Source organism: Hibiscus syriacus, unplaced genomic scaffold (assembly GCF_006381635.1).
Source record: "Hibiscus syriacus cultivar Baekdansim isolate YM2019G1 unplaced genomic scaffold, ASM638163v2 tig00110195_pilon, whole genome shotgun sequence".
NCBI classification, from domain to species: Eukaryota; Viridiplantae; Streptophyta; class Magnoliopsida; order Malvales; family Malvaceae; genus Hibiscus; species Hibiscus syriacus.
In genome coordinates this window covers 916944-937251 of record NW_024062621.1, presented here as the reverse complement: position 1 = coordinate 937251, position 20308 = coordinate 916944, and the positions used below count along the sequence as shown (strand labels likewise).

General features: G+C 32.9%; 3 protein-coding genes and 1 non-coding gene across 4 annotated transcripts; 3 read left to right on the top strand and 1 right to left on the bottom strand.

Moving 5' to 3' along the window:
- Positions 1–2796: 2796 nt before the first annotated feature.
- LOC120218214 (TBC1 domain family member 13-like) lies at positions 2797–7052 on the top strand. Its single transcript, XM_039215185.1, has 9 exons — positions 2797–3292; positions 3373–3465; positions 3593–3697; positions 4126–4278; positions 5054–5152; positions 5269–5397; positions 5794–5973; positions 6129–6245; positions 6714–7052. Exons 1-9 carry the CDS (start codon positions 2951–2953, stop codon positions 6876–6878), a joined length of 1383 nt encoding a protein of 460 aa, XP_039071116.1. The 5' UTR covers positions 2797–2950; the 3' UTR covers positions 6879–7052.
- Positions 7053–7225: 173 nt separating this feature from the next.
- LOC120218213 (O-fucosyltransferase 1-like) lies at positions 7226–12186 on the bottom strand. The gene is made up of 10 exons (XM_039215184.1): positions 12102–12186; positions 11858–12014; positions 10833–10911; positions 10662–10732; positions 10336–10424; positions 9482–9605; positions 9099–9382; positions 8441–8570; positions 7629–8332; positions 7226–7304 (listed from the first exon to the last, which is right to left on the bottom strand). Exons 1-9 carry the CDS (start codon positions 12107–12109, stop codon positions 7715–7717), a joined length of 1560 nt encoding a protein of 519 aa, XP_039071115.1. The 5' UTR covers positions 12110–12186; the 3' UTR covers positions 7226–7304; positions 7629–7714.
- Positions 12187–13885: 1699 nt separating this feature from the next.
- On the top strand, positions 13886–13978 carry TRNAY-GUA. Its single transcript has 2 exons — positions 13886–13922; positions 13943–13978. It is a non-coding gene; the product is annotated as a tRNA-Tyr (tRNA).
- Positions 13979–14049: 71 nt separating this feature from the next.
- LOC120218211 (actin-related protein 2/3 complex subunit 4-like) lies at positions 14050–18679 on the top strand. Its single transcript, XM_039215182.1, has 8 exons — positions 14050–14132; positions 14467–14532; positions 15277–15329; positions 16289–16316; positions 17071–17145; positions 17406–17510; positions 18137–18226; positions 18492–18679. The coding sequence occupies exons 1-8, from the start codon at positions 14130–14132 to the stop codon at positions 18579–18581; spliced, it is 510 nt and encodes a 169-aa protein (XP_039071113.1). The 5' UTR covers positions 14050–14129; the 3' UTR covers positions 18582–18679.
- Positions 18680–20308: the final 1629 nt, after the last annotated feature.

The following is a 20308-nucleotide window of genomic DNA, read 5'->3' as shown; positions in this document are numbered from 1 at the left end:
CCCGTTGACCCGACCCGACCCGACGAAATTAAGGTTTCACCCGACCCGACCCGACCCGAATATATGACTTAGAAACCCGACCCGACCCGACCCGAAATAATAATAAAAAAATTTTATTCAATGAAACAGTGACTTAATTGAAAAAAATTATATATGGAGGGACATTATTGTAATTATCCCTAAATATATAGGATAAATTATATATATTTTCGGGTCGGGTCGGTCGGATTTTTTTCACCCTAAACCCGACCTGACCCGAACAGTACATTTTAAAAAAAAACCGACCCGACCCGATCCGAACCCGAATTTTTTTTTAAAAAATCCGACTCGATCAGTCGGGTCGGGTCGAAAACCCGTCGGATTCGGGTTGAGTTGCCATCCCTACTTCAGACATGTAAAATCAAACCCCATCATCATTTCTAAATCAACACCTAATTTCAGGATTCGTTGTCTTTACTTTCCTTCTTCTTGTTGTTTTTGTTGAACACTTGTTAATGGAATTTTCCATATGGCCTCGACCTCAAAGTATCTTATCTGTTTAGCTATATTACTGCGGTTGTTCGGTTGTGCGACGGTTAAAATAATATTAAAAATTGGTTGTGATAGATTAAAATTTAGATTGATTGTTGTTATTTAAACGAAAATATTATCAAGTAAAATAACAAATTAGATAGCGCTTATATAATGTAATAGGTAGCACTTATATAATAAAATAGGTTAATTACTGTAAACATTATTAAACATAATAACATATTAGGTAACACTTATATAATATAATAGGTAGTGCTTATATAATAAAATAGGTTAATTACTAGAAACATTATCAAGCACAATAACATATTAGCGCTTATATAATGTAATAGGTAGCGCTTATATTGACCTATTTTCTAACTAAACCGGTATATTTATACCGGTAACATTACAAATTTACATATTACATATAATTATGGTTTCGATATTTTTGGGATCGATAAAATTTTAAATGTATCGACACTTTATGTGTGCACCTCGTTGGGCATTCATTCTGAAAAAAAGTATTTACACTTTTTAAATTTGTGTCGATACATTATATTGACATATTCAATCATATAATCGGTATATTTATACCGGTTACATTGTAAATTTACATATTACATTATAATTATCGGTTTTGATATTTTTGGGATCGATACAATTTTAAATGTATCGACACTTTATGCGTGCACCTCGTTAGGCATTCATTCTGGAAAAAAGTATCGACGCAAACTTAAAACGTGTCAATACATTATGTAGACATATTTTCTCATAAAACCGGTATATTTCTACCAGGTACATTGTAAATTTACCTATTACATTGTAATTATCGGTTTCGATGTTTTTTGGATCGATACTTTTAATAAATGCATCAACACTTTATGTGTGCACCTCGTTTGGCATTCATTTTGGACAAAATGTATCGACGCTTTTTAAATTTGTGTTAATATATTATGTTGACCTATTCTATCATATAAACTGATATATTTATACTGGTTACATTGTAAATTTACCTATTACATTATAATTATCGGTTTCGATGTTCTGGGTCGATACTTTTAGAAAATGTATCGACACATATGTTTACATATTCTCTCATTAAACTGGTATATTTTACCTATTACTTTATAATAATTGACTTTGATGTTTTGATGATCGATACTTACAATAAATGTATCGACGTTGTTTTGGAAACTATATGTTTGAGAACCATACTGGACAAAATGTTGGAAACAAATCTTTATGTTTACTAATTTTGTCATTAAAAAAGTCTATTTTTACCGGTTTTGTTATTGTTGGGCATAACAAAACCAGTAAAAATTACCTAAAACATCAATATTTTTAAACATTTCCGGTAAAATGTCAAACAATAACAAAATCGATAAAAAAATAACAAAACCGGTAGCACTTTTACCGATTTTGTTAAGAAACCCGGTAAAATGCCAAAATAATAACAAAACCAATAGAAATAATGATGTTTTCGATAATTTTACCGGTTTTGTTGACCGGTAGTGCTTTTACCAGTTTTGTTAAAAAAACTCGGTAAAATGTCAAATAATTACAAAACGGAAAATAATGATGTATTCGGTAATTTTTAGCCGTATATTAAACTCCGCACGTGAGCATTTCCCATATTACAAATAATAAAAAGTAATTTCTCACGAAAAAAAATTATGTGAAAAAGTTAATTTCAAAAAAATTATAAAATGGAAGAAAGGAAATATAATGTATTGACGATAAACTATAAAAGAATCATAAGATGCGCATAACAAATCTTAAATGTGTTACAAGATAATCTTATAACAATTTCCCGAAATCTAAGAATATGGTTAAAAGTTCCTCTTACCCTAGATAGGGAATTATTAAAAAAAACTAAAATCCTCAAATAATATTCTATTGTGCAGCGGATCCCCGATCCTCGTAATTTATATTATATATACTCAATTTATTTCTTTAATAGAAAAAAATATTTTCGACCAAAACGAAATTTAGATCATAATATCTACTAAAGTATGCATAACATTAGTGAATATACGTGATAATTAGACTAAGATTGTTTTAAAAAAATTGGAGTTAAAATGTTGTTTTTGTTTTGTAATTAAGAATACAGAACCAAATAACTAATTTAATTCAAACATACTCAACCTCGTTAAAATATGAAAAAAAAAGTAAAATTAAAATTGTCATTTTTTATTGGTCCTTCACGTCAACTCTGTCACGGTCCTGTCACTCCAATTTTCGTTTCCACCTCCACGAATCGAAGAAACCAGAAAAAGAAATAATAATAATACAAATTCCTAAAACAAGCACTCGAAGCTCAAACGTTCTTCGACTTTAAACAACCCCTAATTTTTTGTTCACAATTTGCTCAAATTTTAATTTAATTAATTCATTCTTTTGATTTCTCGAAAGATCAAATCTCGATTCCAATCTTGAAATGGCGAGGAAGCGAGTACCTGATTGGCTCAACAGTTCACTCTGGTCCACAACTCCCGCCGACGATCGCTTGCACATCTACTCTCCTTCTCCAACCACCGCCACCACCACCGATTCCGCCGTCTTTTCCGAGCCAACTCCTCAGCCTTCGGCTCCAGTGCCTCCTCCTCCCGCCGCCGCCGCAGCCTCGAAACGTCAGTCCACTCCTATTCTTTCGAAATCCGAAACCGGGGATCCAGTTAATAAAAATAGTAACCACAATAGCGGTGGTAATGATCAAAACGACGGCTCCTCTGGCTCTTCTCCCAATGATATCTCTCGACAGGCTCAGCTCTTATCCGAGGTTTTTGTTACGTATTCTCCTTGATTAGCCGATTCTCTTCTTCTTTTACTTTATTTTTTTTTTGTTTCTTTTCTTTTCAGTTGTCTAAGAAGGTGATAAATATGTGGGGATTGCGGAGGTTTGCGTCGCAGGGGATTCCTGATGGTGCAGGGATTAGATCTACTGTGTGGAAGGTAGTTTTTTCCCTTTCCCTTTATACTGTTTGCTGCTGAGAAATTTGAAAAATGTGGAAATTCCTCGGAAAATGTGATTATTTTTTGGATTAATGCTGAAGACCGTATTGTTTGGTTATTGTGGTAGTTGTTGTTGGGGTATTTACCACCTGAACGTGGGCAGTGGTCGTCAGAATTAGCTAAGAAAAGGTCTCAGTACAGGCATTTTAAGGAAGAGCTCTTGATGAATCCTGTAAGTCATATTCTTTCCCATTTGCTTGATAAAATAGTGTATATGACTCAGTACGCAACTATGACATTCATTCTGTGGATGTGCTAGTTGCGAGTAAGTATGATACGATTAGTTGCTTTGCTTAATTCTAATGTAGAATTCCAACATCATCTATAAAGTATTAAGTGGATAAGTAATGAAAGAAACCGATATTAGCAGAGAGCTAGAACATGTAACTACTATTTTGTAAGAGAAAAGTGAGGCTTATCCATCTCTTGCTGGCTGTACATTGTTTTTCTCTCCTAATAATAGAATGACTTCGCATGAGTTTATTTATTTTTCGGCATTATTGTCCTGAAAAGTAGTGTTATCTTTTGTGGTTGTCGTCTTTCACTTCCTTTTTTCCTGTAAGAGATTTGGGGTTTCTTAATGTTTTTGTGGCTAGTCAGTCAGAAATCACATGGAGGTTGGAGAAGTCTGTGGCTTGTGACAATGATGAATCAAACTCTGAGAGCAAGGGTCTGCTTTCAAGATCACATATAACTCACGGAGAGCATCCTTTGAGCCTTGGGAAAAGCAGTGTCTGGAACCAATTCTTCCAGGTACCTTCTTAGGCTGGTCTGAAAAATAAGTTTTTGGAAGCCGTACATCATACCATGTGCTTTTAAACTTTTAATGTCTGAATGTGTTAAATATAACATTGTAAAAAACTTGGTTAATCTTGTATGAATTGATTAAGTTTTAAAACATGAGCTAGTCTAGTAGTCTTCATGTTAGCTATTCCTGAAGCATTTTGCACTACATGCATCCTTGGAGAATATTATGCCTTGCAGTATCTATCTTTAATTTACCAATAATAATTTCTTTCGTATTGAATCTTTCTATAATTTCTTAGAGATCAGGGTTTAGTATTTATAATGTTGATGTTGTTTGGCAATATAGTAGGAAAGACTGCAGCATCTAAGCTTCCTATTGATGCAAGCCTTAACCTAAGTTAAAGGAGGGGGGGGAAATTACACAGTCCATGCAATTCAGCCAAGTCGGTTTCCATCAATGCTTAGTTGAGCATACGTGGAGTCTTATTTCAAAACACTAGAATATATGTGACAGCAATGCAAGGGAATTCTGATTTTCAGATTTTAATAGAATCTATGAATGGAGTGCTTATGGATATCAAACCTTTATTCTTTATTTTTTTATTTTGGGGACGGGGTTATTTGTAGGAGTCAGAAATCGTAGAACAGATTGACCGAGATGTGATGCGCACTCATCCAGACATGTGATTTTCAGATTTTAATAGAATCTATGAATGGAGTGCTTATGGATATCAAACCTTTATTCTTTATTTTTTTATTTTGGGGACGGGGTTATTTGTAGGAGTCAGAAATCGTAGAACAGATTGACCGAGATGTGATGCGCACTCATCCAGACATGCACTTTTTCTCTGGGGACTTGCAGCTTGCAAAATCTAATCAGGTAACCATTTTCTTTTCTTTTATTATTTCATGTGAATTTATTGTTTCACCCCTTTGGACTTAAGTTTAGATATGGATTGAATAATTTCCAGACTTACATGCATATTGCTTGTTCAGGATGCAATGAGAAACATATTAATCGTATTTGCCAAGTTAAATCCGGGCATAAGGTATGTTCAAGGAATGAATGAAATCTTGGCACCTCTATTTTATGTATTCAAGAATGACCCTGATGCGGAAATGGCGGTAAGATCTCATTATTGTCCTCACCCAGTTCTTTTTTATTAAATCTCTAACATGTGATGGTTTTGATTTTCATGTATTGAATATGGAAGGAGGTTTTCATGATTTTCTTGTTTCTGTTTGCAACTCCATTGCATCAAATCCATCCCTTTTCTTGCACCAAGCTACCCAAAAAGTTTAAACAAAACAGTAACTTTCAATAGATTACAGCTTTTGAAAAACAGCACGGTAATGTTCATATTATATCATAGCACCAATATGGAGTATCTATGCCAACATATAGCCATAGACCAATTACAATTTCAGTTAGAATAACATATTTAGTTTATTTGTTATCATGATTTATGATCAAAGTATTGGTTATCTTCTTCAACATTTTCCATATTTTAAGTCTTGCAGGCTGCTGCCGAAGCCGACACATTCTTTTGTTTTGTTGAGTTATTGAGTGGATTCCGTGATCATTTCTGCCAGCAACTTGACAACAGCAATGTGGGAATTCGTTCCACAATTTCTAGGTTGTCACAGCTTCTGAAGGAACATGATGAAGAGCTTTGGCGTCATCTAGAGATCACAACTAAAGTAAGATATCGTTTCCAAATTTGAACATCTTTTATATCTTGACTCATGCTTGCCTCCTTCAAAATTTTGAACACTTTCACCTTGTTGTTTTCCGCAGCTTGTCAAGGGTAATTAGTTGGGCTTGAATGCTAAGTGTTGTGTTTAATATCAAACAGGTCAACCCCAGTTTTTACGCATTCAGGTGGATTACTTTGCTCTTGACACAGGAATTCAACTTTGCGGACAGTCTCCACATATGGGACACGCTTCTTAGTGACCCTGAAGGCCCTCTGGTATGATTGCAATTTTTATCTCACTCAATTCTCTAGAACTTTGCTCTAAGATTAGGGATGACAACAGCATGGACCAGGTCAGATTTTTTACCATCCTGGCCCAGACCCAAAAGTTAAGTTTTCACCCAACCCCGATATCAGTAGATTTTAATCCAACCCACCACTCAACAACCCCAAAATGTTAACAAAAAAGCCCAACCCTCCCTGTCCCAACCCCAAAAAAAATTAATACAAACTTTAAATATGTTATATAAAACTAATTATAAAAGAAAAAAATGTAAATATATTGGGGAAGGGCAAAGTTGGATCACCTTACCCCAACCGTGTTAGGTCAGAACCCGTCAGAGTCGGGAAAATTGCCATCCATAGAGGAGGTACGCATGCTTTTGAACTCTTTGAAGTTAAATCGATCAAATGTACATGATTAGATTTTGATAGTTTTAAAGCAAAGACATGCATTTTCTGCAGGAAACGCTGCTACGGGTATGCTGTGCGATGTTGATTCTAATCCGTAGGCGCCTGCTTGCTGGTGATTTCACTTCTAATCTTAAGCTACTCCAAAACTATCCGTCCGCAAATATCAGCCATTTGTTGTACATCGCGAACAAGTTGCGGACACAAGCCATAGGCTAAGCTTTTAGCATTCGTGGTTTTTTATCATTTGTCCATTCCCCTCGAACCCTTTTGTTCTTTTTATTTGAGAGAGAAAAGAAAGAAGAAAAAAAATCAGTGCTTGTGATGTAAATTGGTGGGTGTAAATTGGTTCGGAGAAACAGCTAAACATGCAGGCAGAGAACATTTTTTCTATGTTTCCGTTTTCCCTTTCATTTGCATAAGATTGCTGATTTGTTGGAAGTTTAAGATGGCATATTTAACTCGATAAATATTTTGCATACAAGGAAAATTTATGAATAATTAATTCTAAGGATAGAGTATAGTCGTTAAACAATACAAGATCAATTGTGGTACGTGGTACTTACCTAATCATTTAAAAGCTTGGGTCACCTGCTTCATCTGTTCCTATGATCTGTCAGTGTACTCCAACTGCAACTAAAAAATCTGCAAAAGCCAAATGATCTTTAGCATAATTCAATTTGACCACAAAAGTTTATAACCCAAACTCGAACTGATTCAAACCGGAAACAATCGAACTAAAAAATGACTCCAATCTAAAGGGATTAAAACTTGAAATGGTCTAAGCTAAAAAATAAAACTCAAAAAACACGTATCTGACAAGCAAAACCCCAAAATAACCAGAATATGAAATAATCTATTATGATACGAACACTTTAAAAACTAAATTCATTCTGTTCCCGATTAACTAAACCTTCTAATTAACAAAACCCAACGGTGCATTAAGGAGAAATCAGTCATGAAACTTACCTCAACAACTCAACAAGGGCAGACTAAATCACTTCCGCTGGTTTTTAAGATGATGTATACTTCACGAAAACTCCAAAACTAAATTCTCATACTTCCTTACTAGGTGCTGAATTTGTTTCCACCGAGGCTTCTAGGTCACTACCCACTTGGTTCTCTAACTGCCTGTCTAAAATTTCCAAAATATTATGCGGTGGGCATTTGTCAGCAGGATTTTTGGGTGACATTTGACAGAAGCATTCTGGCCAAGAATTTGTATAAAAAGATTCTGGTGGCACACGCTTGTGAGGTCCCCCGAAGTTTGTTTCAAGCATGACTCGCCTAACAGCTTGTTCAAAACCAGCAGTCCGTCCATTCTCTCGATCAATGAATATTGGAGTAAGACCTTTTCTGTCAGGTCTAATTGTAGTCCGAAAACCATAATAGAGACGGTGACCAAGTAGATTGTTAGCAAAGTTGCTTGGTCCATCATATGTGGGCATAAAAATGTCTGAAAGAAGACAGACCATATAATCAACAGCAGAGCCTAACAGCCCCCGGGTATTTGTAGCTAGTTCCTCTGAAGAGTCTACAGAACTGTGATTCTCGAGGCGAGGGAAAAAATCACGAAACGGTTTCATAAATCGCTCTCCACCGAATAGTTCCCCGGCTGCTAGGTATATCAGGGTAGAGTTGTCATAGGCCATAGCATGCAAGACAAGACCAACCTGCAGTTCAAAAACTCCTTTGTGTATAAAGCACCATTGCCAATTTGCCACCCTGTCTAAAGTAGAATGAGAAAAACCATTAGAGGAATGATTAACAAGATAGATTACCTCCTCGGGAGTTAGTGGGCATTTCCCAATGGCCCTTCTTTCTTTGTAAACAAGTTCTTTATCCGCAAAATTTTCCGTCCTATACTTCTTCAATATACTTTGCTCTTCTGGTCTAAACATATCAAAGCACCTGTAAAACATTCAAACCCATCAATCAGTCAAGGTCTTTATGCATATCATGATATTTATTACGTCATGCTTTGTTTTTGTGAATATTAATAGCATGAATTCTGAAAATAGATAAGACACCGCAAGGTTCTAATTCCCGTCCATTAGTTTTTGGTCGTTACTTTCCAATAAATGGTTAATCACCATTTGCAAGTATTACTTTCACAACTAATTTGAGTTTTATACATGTAAATGGAAATGATCAATGTATTGAACAGGTAATTGACAAAAAAATGATGGATTAGATCCTAATCCAGGTCACAAGGGATCCAAAAACCGAAAATGAATCCCGCAAAATCTTTGGACCAACATTATGCATATGTTTGAAGTTGAACATACGTATTATGCATGTATGGACCTTGCAGCTTCATGTCAGAAAACATTTTAGATTCTTTTTTATTGTAAGTGTAAAGATACTCGGGCACAAGCCCCAATCAAAATTGGCATGCATAACCCTCAACCTATGGCAGCTATAAGGAAAAGAACATACCCAGCAAATGCCAGCATATCCATCTCAAATCGAAGATGTATTGACATGAAATGACCTTGTGCGCGGAGTTTATCAACTATTGACTCACTTAACTTCATAATATTTGGCTTGAACCTTAAAGCATGATAATTAACTCTACACCTCAAACGTTGATACTCAGGATTGTCAATTTCTTCAGCAAGGCCATGCGAAAAGGGAGTTAGATAAATAGCACCATGTTCCTGCATTTTCTTGAGAGCAACTGTTGTATACCAACTTATAGGAGCATCCCTAGGGGGGCGAATCTAGACAAAGTGAGAAAGAAGCAAGATCAGAAAAAGCAGAAAATTTCTACAACCTCTGAAGATAAAATTATTTAACAATTAAAGGTATCAATATTTCACCTGATGTGCTTTTATCTTCTTGGTTTTCCCATTCTTCCGAATTCCTGGTATGCTTTCCACAATTCGTACATCATACTTCAGTGTCTGGACAAAATGCTCAACATCATAGATACCTTGGAAACCACTGGAGAAATAAAGTTGGTATCAGCACATTTAATTGCAAAAGATCTACGAGAAACATAGACAAATGACCTCATTGAAGACCCATGAAAACTATTCCACGTAATATACATGTGTATCTTTCCAATTATATGTTTAGGAAGGTTAGCAGTTAATGCTCGATACAAAAGCAAAAAATACATCAAACATATTTGTAGCAAACAAATGTAGACTTTGTAAAGACACCTTCAATAGTGTTTTAATTCTAAGGAGAAGCAGCAGTAAAAAGAATCCTACAACTAACTTTAACTAGAATATATAGAAATGATGATGACTCAAGTAGACACAAACTTGCATCAACCATAGCAAGTTTAGTTAGAAGATTACCAAAAGGAGAAAGTCATCTAGATTAGAAAAAGTTAAAGCCAGGTAGAAACCAAACACACATTAATCTTCACAAGTCATGCAGAGGAAAATATCAAGTGATTCAAGTCAAAATATTTGGTTAACCTTGTTGAGCTACCAAATGCAAGAAATTAGAATCTCACTCACTACGTATGACATCCACACTGGAAGGAAAATGCCAATGACCAATTAATATCCTAAAACTCTAACCTAGAATTTCCAGCCCAATTAAGCAAGTTTTTATTCTATTTATTTAAAACCGTAGTGTTAATGATTCTGAAATTTAATTGCTTTCAGTATTAAACGGAAACCAGCTAGTTTCAGGTAAACTGAAAAGGGGACAAGACTACCTATCATCATGCCAAAAGGAGTTTGCATCCAACTCTGGCAGTACGAGCGTGGCATTCATAATTCGTGCAGCAAGAACTGCATTACAGATCTAAACCATCAAAAGAAGTAAATTTATTATTTTTATTCCAAGTACACCATTGAAGCAGTAGAACCAAAATCCAACCCTGGTTTAAACTAAGGCAATGATTCATAAGCACTTATAGGTAACGAATCCAAAAAATTTAACATAACCACTCAAGCTGGCTTGTAACCAATTTAATTTTATAGGAAGAAGCAATTGACAGAATGCATCAGACTAGAGTTCATGTAAAAATTTAGGACAAACCGCACTGCGTTGTTGATTCAGACCACCATTGCAACGAACTCGGAGATAGCCATTAGTTTCCTTTGGAGGAGCTGCCAGAATATAACAATTAGAATTCTAAGAAATTTGCATCTTCACCAAAAACAAATTCAAATAAATATGTTTTTCATTGAGAAAGTTATGAGTAGTTACGAGGCCATTCAGATCGTGGAGCAGATGATGGCCTCCAGCCACTGGACTTGGCACTTTCCCAAAGTTCTTCAACATTAATCTGAATAAACATATCAGATAAATAACGGTCAAGGATCAACTGATTAATACTGCTGACCATCCAGTAATAGTTAAAAAGGATGAGAAAAAAATCCTAATCTCTGGCTCCGCTCACACATGCAGACAGTTCAAATTAATACAAAAAATCCGCCTCAAGCCCCATTATCTAAGTACAGATATAATGGTAACCAAACTTATTAACAAATCTGGTTAAAATAACCATGTATAAAAGCAACTTACGTCTCTGAAAGCAGACAAACAACACTGCCATCCTTGCAATTAGTATAACACCATAGTGAAGAGAAAGATAATGAAATTCTACTGACGAATTTCATGTAATTATATGTAAATAAATGCATGAGTTATATAGAGATTACAAAAGCCAAATAAGAATTTCTCCGTTTATATTTAGGTCTCAACATTCTAATAAATCCATGATCATTACTGGGACCATAATAATTACATACGAGGGGACGATTCAAAAGAACATAACTGACACATTATCTAAAAATTAAAACCACTTGTCCTGGTCAAACTGTCAGCATACATACAAGGCTTTCTACCATATCTTTGGCATTGAAGGTGACATTAACGTTATTAAATACTCATTCGTCCTGTAAATCTAGCAGCCAATTATAAAAACTATGCATCTCTATAGCATTTCTAACTTTAAGTTTTAACAATCCATAAAATTCTAATTAAACTGCGGAATTAAAGCTCCGAACAATCACTAAGCAACATATCAAAATCAAATGAACACGAAGCTCAAAGTTACTCCATTTCAACTCATTAAACTTCTAAAGAATGGCTAAACTAACGAATCACAGTCATTACTGCAAGTTCAAACTCTATTATCTTTTCCCTAGCATTTTCATCAGAAGCCAACACCGAAATCCACGATGCAGAAATCTAGAGAAATCACATTCAAAACACTACTACTTACTTACCTCAGAAGGGTCGAGAGATCCGCGATTTCCACCAATTGCAGCAGAAAAGAAAAGCGAGAACGTGCAGATCAAAAGCACCACAGCAGATATCGCTAGCTTAACGTAAATTCCCTTCGATCCTCCTCCTTGCTTTCCATGCTGCCTATGCAGACCCGGCCTGCAAAAGAAAAAGGAACTTCAACAACATACATGTTTGGCTCAAATGAAAATTTTCAAGGAAAATGAAGAAGAAAATTAACTTTACCTCCTCATAACTAAGAAAGGATCAAACAGAAAAGTGATTCCAGATCTGAATGTTTTATACTTATGTTCTGATTTTTTTGGTTTGGATATGATTTGAGTGTAGTTTCGGAGAAGGAAAGGTGTAAGTGGATTTGGCGGTTGTTGGGTAAATGCGACAGTTTGTTTGATCGGCATTCGTTTAATGGGCCGGGTTTTGTTTTTACCCGTAACATTCAACCTAATGAGACAATTTATACAGGGACTGCATCGGAGCGATTTTTTCCGTCCAGATCCGATCTAATTTTATTTCCGGTAAACTACGTATTTTAGTCACTCAATTATTTTCATTATTCCTTGTTAGTTATCCAACTATATTTTTTTCAAAATCATACTTAAACTTAGATTTTTTTCCCTTTTGGTTTTCTATTGTTAAAAAATAAACAAATCTACTAACATGTCATTTTTTTAATGATGATGAGGCATTATCTTATGGTGACACGTCATTATTACTATTAATTTTTTAACGGTTAGTGAATACAATAAAAAAACATAAGTTTAGGTATAATTTTGAAGAATAAATAATTGGATGACCAAAACGAAATTATAAAAATAGTTATGTGACTAAATATTTAGTTTATCTTTTATAAAACAAAGGGTAAACATTTAAAATATTAACTTTTGTTTTATTTTCGTTCACTTAATTATCGTTTTTAAAAAGGTAGCATTTTGATTATTTACATTATCGATTTATAATGTTTGAATCATTGGGATATTAAATATAGTTAGTTTGATGATATGATATATTAAAAAAATAGGTTGATTTTTATTCTAACCTTTTAACTAGATAAAATATTATTTTAGTCTCTACAAATATTAATTTAATCCTTAAATTTAAAATAAAATATCAATTTAATCCCTAAATCTAATCAAATTCTCAATCATCCACCACCGCTCACTATTATTGCTAGTCACTACCTATGTAAAACCCTAAATTGTACCCACAAGATCCGAAGGTCTATGATCCTATGAAATATCAAATAAATAATATAACCTAATTTTAATTAGCTAAAACAATTTGCACAATTATTTTCTTTTTTCATTTTGTTGGTACATACTTGCAATGTTCAACATATAAAATGAAAGCCAAACAACCTATCAAGATTAGAAGTTCTCTTTTTAAGGATTATTTTAAAACTATATATGTAGTTCGATTAAATATATGTCTTTGTGTGTGTATATATATATATATATATATATATATATATATATATATGAAACTTTGACTTTTGGTTAGTCATGATGGTAGGACAAATAAAAGATATAAGAGTCATTTAAATCATGTATGATAACTTTTTGTTGAACGATGATATTAATTTATAGTGGTGGTAAGGTAAATCATACACCCCTTTAAATGAGTTTTTAAAATTATGTTGCTAGACAGTTTTAGTTATTATGTTTTTTTAAGTATGATTAATCTCTTAATTGCGTTGCAATGATGATTTAATCCAAATTTATTTGGAAGCAAAGTAAAGAAATGCATATATATCCTAGATTAAAAATGGGGAAATGATTTGAACATGTTAAATAACATCACAGATAAGATAAAAAGAGAATATTGATATCTTTAAAAAAAATTATTCAAACAAAAATATCTATAATGTGTGTGCGTATTGTCAGTAAATGAATAAAGTTATGAGTAGATGCTATAGTCCTTATAGTTACCGCATAATATTTTATTTAAAAAGGGTAAATGATTATGCTTAATAATATACATTAAATATTTTATCTTCAGCGTCTATAATGTAACCGATCTTAGCTCAGTTGGTAGAGCGGAGGACTGTAGTTGGTATTATCCCTCAGTTAATCCTTAGGTCGCTGGTTCGAATCCGGCAGGTCGGATTTTTTCTTTCCCAATTCAACGTTTTTATGTTATGCTTTTGCTTTTTCAAATTTTCTTTGCTAATTTCATTAGGCTTTTCCCTTCATTAGCAAAACAAACAATTAGCAGAGCGATAACCCCAATTCCAACAGCTAACAGCCACTTCAAGAAATGGTAACGACTCTGAATTTCCCCTTTTCTCCACTTCAGTCTGTTTGGTTGCCTAGAAAGTGAACAAATATTGATATTTACGTTACAGATCAGTTGTAGATCAAGTGCTTTACGTTCGTCTTTTCTTATTGAAGGAAAGAAACAATTTTTCTTTCTTTTCGCCTCTGTCACCCTTCCAATTTTTAAATTTGTTTGGATCCAATTGCTTGATTTCTCGCTTATTTCAGCTTCTTTTAATAACAAAATTGTTATTTCTTTGATAGATTCTGTATTTCATCGCAAATGCTTAATGCATTCTTTAGTAATTCTTCTTATTGATTTAAACTAAAAAAATTAGGCAAGCCCGTTGAAGCTCTATTTAACTTGCGTAAGGAACACTCTCGAGGCTGCTATGTGTCTCCAGGTATGCAAATGAAGTTCATAAGTTTACTGTAAAGTAATTGCACCAGAGTATCGATAGAGATGTGATGCCTGAAATTTATGTTCTTAATTTTTATGAATGGATGTTGTTACTTTTGTCTGATTGAATTTGGATCTTGTATTTTACTATCTGTGATTGTTAGAATGACTTGGAAAAGGAAGTTTAACCATCAGCTTTTTGTTTGACATAATGCTTATAGATTAAGAGCTGGGGATATAACATAACTAGATGGGAATGGTTAGAAATGGATGATTTTTGGCATATTTCCAAGTTTTAGATAATAAAATGATGTATAAATCTGATTGCTACCAATGACTTATGTGGTTCCTGGGGAGCTCTTTTGATTCACAACTTCAAGTCCTTCTGAAGGTGGATAATGAATAGAGGAAGATGCTTTTCCTCCAATTTTAAATTCATGTATGCAATTTCTACATCTTCGCAAAATTTAAACAACTCCAACCTATATTTTTTAGTTCTAGATTATTTCTGGTTTAAATTTGAAAATCTCTTTGTTTTTATGGTAATTTTGGATAATCCTTTTATGCCCACTCAGATACTTTATCTGTACTCTAGTTACGTGTTAAAGACGTATCACGTACCATGGTGTTAAAGACGTATCTCAATTAAATGTGTTGGATTAGCAAAGCCTTAGTTTGTCAAATTTTCTTTCTTCGTGATATATGTGCTTAATTCAGTCTTGCTCTCTTATTTACATGTTGGTTGCAGAATTTTCCTTGTCAAGAAGTTGAGAGGCATAATAAGCCAGAAGTTGAACTAAAGTATGTATATTGATTTCACGTTCATCTTCATTTTCTTGTTTTAGAATTTGACATTTTTTACTGGATAAAGTTGAATGAAAAGAGAGTGCTCAAAGTAATAACAAGGTGTAGAAAATTTAATAATAAATGCTAATAGGTGTTGCTTCATGCATTGCTTTTTTTGTTGTGTGTGTGGAATTATTTTATCATTCTGTAATGATCTTGCTACTTATCATATGCTGATCATAGACCAGTGTTAACTGATTTACTTTTTAGTAATGCTCTTACATTTAATTGGCAAATTCCTCCCCGATTGTCAAGGTTGTTTAAATTTACTATTCGTAGAATTTTACCCTCTTTCCTAAATACAACTAATGCCATGGAGTGGGAGCTCCACTTAATTTGTATTCGTTCAAGCTAAATAAGTTATTTGGTCCTTTTGGAATGGTTCTGTTTCTGAGATGTAGACATTGTTTCAAGCGTTGGAGGCCATTCATGTATGCAAGCCTTTTATCATGTTGTTTTGTTCTCGGGATTTTCCTATCCCATCTTTTTATTTTGATTGCTGTGCTCTCTCCCCTCCCCAAGACACTGACCTATTCTGAAAATTCTAGTCCTGGAGGCCATTCATGTATGCACCTTTATCTAGCAAGTTAATAGTTACCACTTTTCTTTGTTTCTTTATTTTACTAGATATTTTAATCATTTTAAGCTTTTTGTCTGTTTGTTCATGCATTTTTAGTAGTAATTCATATGATACTATCTCCATATGGCCAATTTTCTAGTGCAACGAATGGTACCTCAGAAGAAATTCAGCGAAAAATTTTATAATTTGATTGTATTAATTTTTTCATATTGACCAACAATCAAAGTGGAAGTCTTATCTCCCCAATCTAACCGTGAAAGCTTTCATGTTCTGCACTGCAGTATTCTACACTTCTGGGCAAACTTTTTATGGTTTTCCTTTTTATATTTTGCAGGACAAGCCCAGAACTTCTGCTAAATCCTGTAAGAGCCATCTTCTTGACTCAAGACATAGGCAGATAATTCCTTGTTTCCATTTTAGCTTAATTTATTACACATATATACGCAAAACACACACACACTGAAGAACGGCCAAATTGAAATTTATACCTTATTGGTTTTTTATTTTAATTCTTTGCTCATCTTTAGTCCAAATTGTCCTCTCTTTTTTTCCATTTGCTTTTGCTTTATAGCAAATGAACAATTTAAGGAAGCAAAAACAAACAATATAAAGCAAGTAGCCAAAACAACTATGAAATGGAGCCTAACTTTGTGTTTTCTGCATTTTCGCTTTTGAGTTTTCAGGCGAACAAGAATCCGCCTAGTATGGGTTTCGTGTTTTTTATATTAATCGCTTAATATTTGTATGTACCTTTAACATGTTTTTGAGCTTGAACTGGAGGGATGAAAATGTAAATTGGACAAATTAAGGCTGAATTTCACCTTTCTTGAAATTATGAAGCCATAGGGGTTTAAATTACTAAATCAAGGGGTATGCTACAAGTCTGCCTCCACACTTGACATATTCCATCTCTCAACTATCAATGCCCTGCACCTTTAGTCCTGCAATGTAATGATGAGGAATAACATCAACATGCATGCATCCAGTAGAAACGAATTTATGTGATTTAATTGGTGGAGCTAGAAAATGACTAGTTATTTGTTCAATTCTCCCCTGTCAAACTTTCTTTTACTCCACTGGTTTTGATCTTTTTAATATGCCCATTTGCAATTGCAGGTTTTGATATGTCGAAATGAGGCCGAAAAATGCTTAATAGAAACATCTATCAATTCACTACGGATAAGCCTCAAGGTGAAAAAAATAATCTTTCCCTGGATGTTTCTTTTTCCTGGTAGTAGTAATTACTGTAAAGAGGGTCTGAATGTTTTTCCTGCTTTTGGATTAAATAGAAAGCACCACATGCATGATGTCTTCTTCTATTTAAATCTGTTGGATTCAAGATAAATAAAATAACCATTCTCGTGCAAGTTTATTCTTAACTAGTATCAGGATAAATTTTGCAAATTTTCTCCCATTTTGTTATTATATATATACTCTCTCTTCTTGTATAGGTAAAACAAGCCGATGAACTTGAAAATATTCTAGCTAAAAAGTTCCTTAGATTTTTGTCAATGAGGGCAGAAGCATTTCAAGTTTTGAGAAGAAAACCAGTTCAGGTACGTACATTTTGATCTCTAGTTGAAACTCGATTGCCTTCAAAATTATTTTGCTTGACAACTTGATTTGATTAAACAACCAACTTGCCTTGAGGAATGATTATGTGTACATTGTGCAAAAGCAATCATGACAATCACTATATCTTGCCACTTGTGGTAAAGACTTTTAATACTTTCCTTTTAATGCACTCTAACTTCTTAAACCTGTTTAGCATATATGTCTATATTTCTTGATAATCTTATTATATATCCGTTTCAGCAATGATATTGACTACACGTGGCTCTTAAAATTTGATTTCAGTCATGATAGCCGCCTTATGTATAACTCGATTTCCTTTTCTTTACTATTGTTTTGGTACTTATTTCTGGAAACACCCTATCTTCAATTATAATTCACATTTACAAATCGAACAAAATAGCGAGCAGAGAAACATCATGATAAATTGTCTGTCATAATGTAATTCCTTCTTTCACCTTTGCTCAAGTCATAAATAATAAGTTAGTAAATCATGTTGGATTATGATACAGGTTTATCGTAAATGTAATCCAAAAATTTATTGTCTTCATGGTGAAATGCTTGCGAAATTTCTGGATGATTTTATTCAATTGTTTGCTTCATGAAGCAGGGTTATGACATCAGTTTCCTTATCACAAACTATCACTGTGAAGAGATGCAGAAACAAAAGCTCATCGATTTTATCGTGCAATTCATGGAGGTAAGAATTTTCTTAACCCTTCTCCATTATCTTTTTCTTTCAATCATAGAATGTGGATCTCTATTTAATCTTACGTAATCAAATTTTAAGAAATATTGATAAATTCATGGAAAATAAAGAATTAGAGCTCATAGATTCCAGCTCCGTGCCTGATTTTGCTAAGAAGGATTTGAAATGAACAAGTTCTTGGCCTATCACTATCAAAATTCTATCTTTTGTCTGGTAGATAATGTCGATAATTTTTCTCTTTTCTTCGAAATCTCAGGATATCGATAAAGAGATAAATGAATTGAAAATGTCAGTAAGTACGCGAGGGAGGTTGGTGGCAACGGAGTTTTTAAAGCAGTTTCTTTAACTTCTTCACTATTGGTGATCCTTTAGATCAGTAGCCATTGTTAGGTATACTTGATCAAACAAAGAATTCTCTTCCTTTTATATGTACTTATGTTCATATATTGTGTGTACTCTGATAATAGACTTGGGGATAGCATCTGGCTAAGTTTTAACCATATATAAATATTGTGTGTAAAAAGTTAAAAACATAACATTATTAAAAAGGTTTACACCACCAACTACTAGTTGGTCTAGCATATGATACGTTAGATTTAGAGTTGAATTACTGGAGTTTGAATTACTGGAATTTGAATTACTGGAAAATGAATTACTGGAATTTGAATTCTGGAAAATGAATTACATTTCTGGAAAATGAATTACATTTCTGGAAAACATTTGAAAAACGTTTTATGATGTTTGGAAGATGTTATTTAAACATTTTTTTCACTAGTTGAAGAGTTTTTTAAAAATTATTTATTATAAATATTAAATATAATAAATAATATTATTTAAACATTATTTATTAAAGTAATAATGCTATATTATATTTTAAAAATATTAATTAGTATATTTTAAATATCTTTACTAAAATATTATTGAAATATATAAATAATATTATTCATTATTAAATATATAAAAAATTTATTATATATTATTAAAATAAAATAAAATATCTTATATTATTATAATATAATTGATTATTTTATATAATATTAAAAATATAATATAATATTATTATAAATATTAATAAATATATTTTAAATATTTTAATAATTAATATTTTGATGAAAATGATATTAAAATATTTTATTAATATTAAATTCATAAAATAAAATTATTTTGAGTATTTTTGCTTTGAAGTGAAAAGTTCGAAAAATGACTTACGGAAAATGAATCCGTAAGTCATTTTACAGAAAACACAAAGGAAATCCTGTTACTAGGTAAATGAATTATATTCCGGAAAACGAATTACGTGAAACAAACACGGGAAAACGTTTTCCGGAAAACGAATTACGTGAAACAAACACGGGAAAACATTTTCCGGAAAACGAATTACGTGAAACAAACACTGAAATTCGGAAAAAATCAATTCCGTAATTCGAATTACGGGAAACAAACAGACCCTAAAATTAAGTTCGAAGGGTCACTTTCATAGTAGATTTTTACATTAATTAATCCATATTAGTTGATCAATAAATAAGATAATTAAAAATGATATGATCAATCATCACACTACCCTCATGATTTGACATGTCAAATTTTAATCGACTTTAAGAAATTGAGCCCCTGCGGTGTGTTAATGTCTCCCGCAGGCCATGGTGAATTGGAACGTTGCTTTTGAAATTTATGACCTTTGTAGAGAATTTAGAACCTTGAGGGTTTGTTGTTGTTGATGTTGTTGTATCTAGCTTGACGAGGAGCGTTGTGTAATATGCAATTATTTGAATATAGGGTCTGTTTGTTTGGCTGTAATTGGTTTTTCGGAAAATGAATTATTGGAGTTTGAATTACTGGAATTTGAATTACTGAAAATGAATTACTGGAATTTGAATTCTGGAAAATGAATTACATTTCTGGAAAAGAATTACATTTATGGAAAACATCTGAAAAACGTTTTATGATGTTTGGAAAATATTATTTAAACATTTTTTTCACTAGTTGAAGAGTTTTAAAAAATTATTTATTATAAATATTAAATATAATAAATAATATTATTTAAACATTATTTATTAAAGTAATAATGCTATA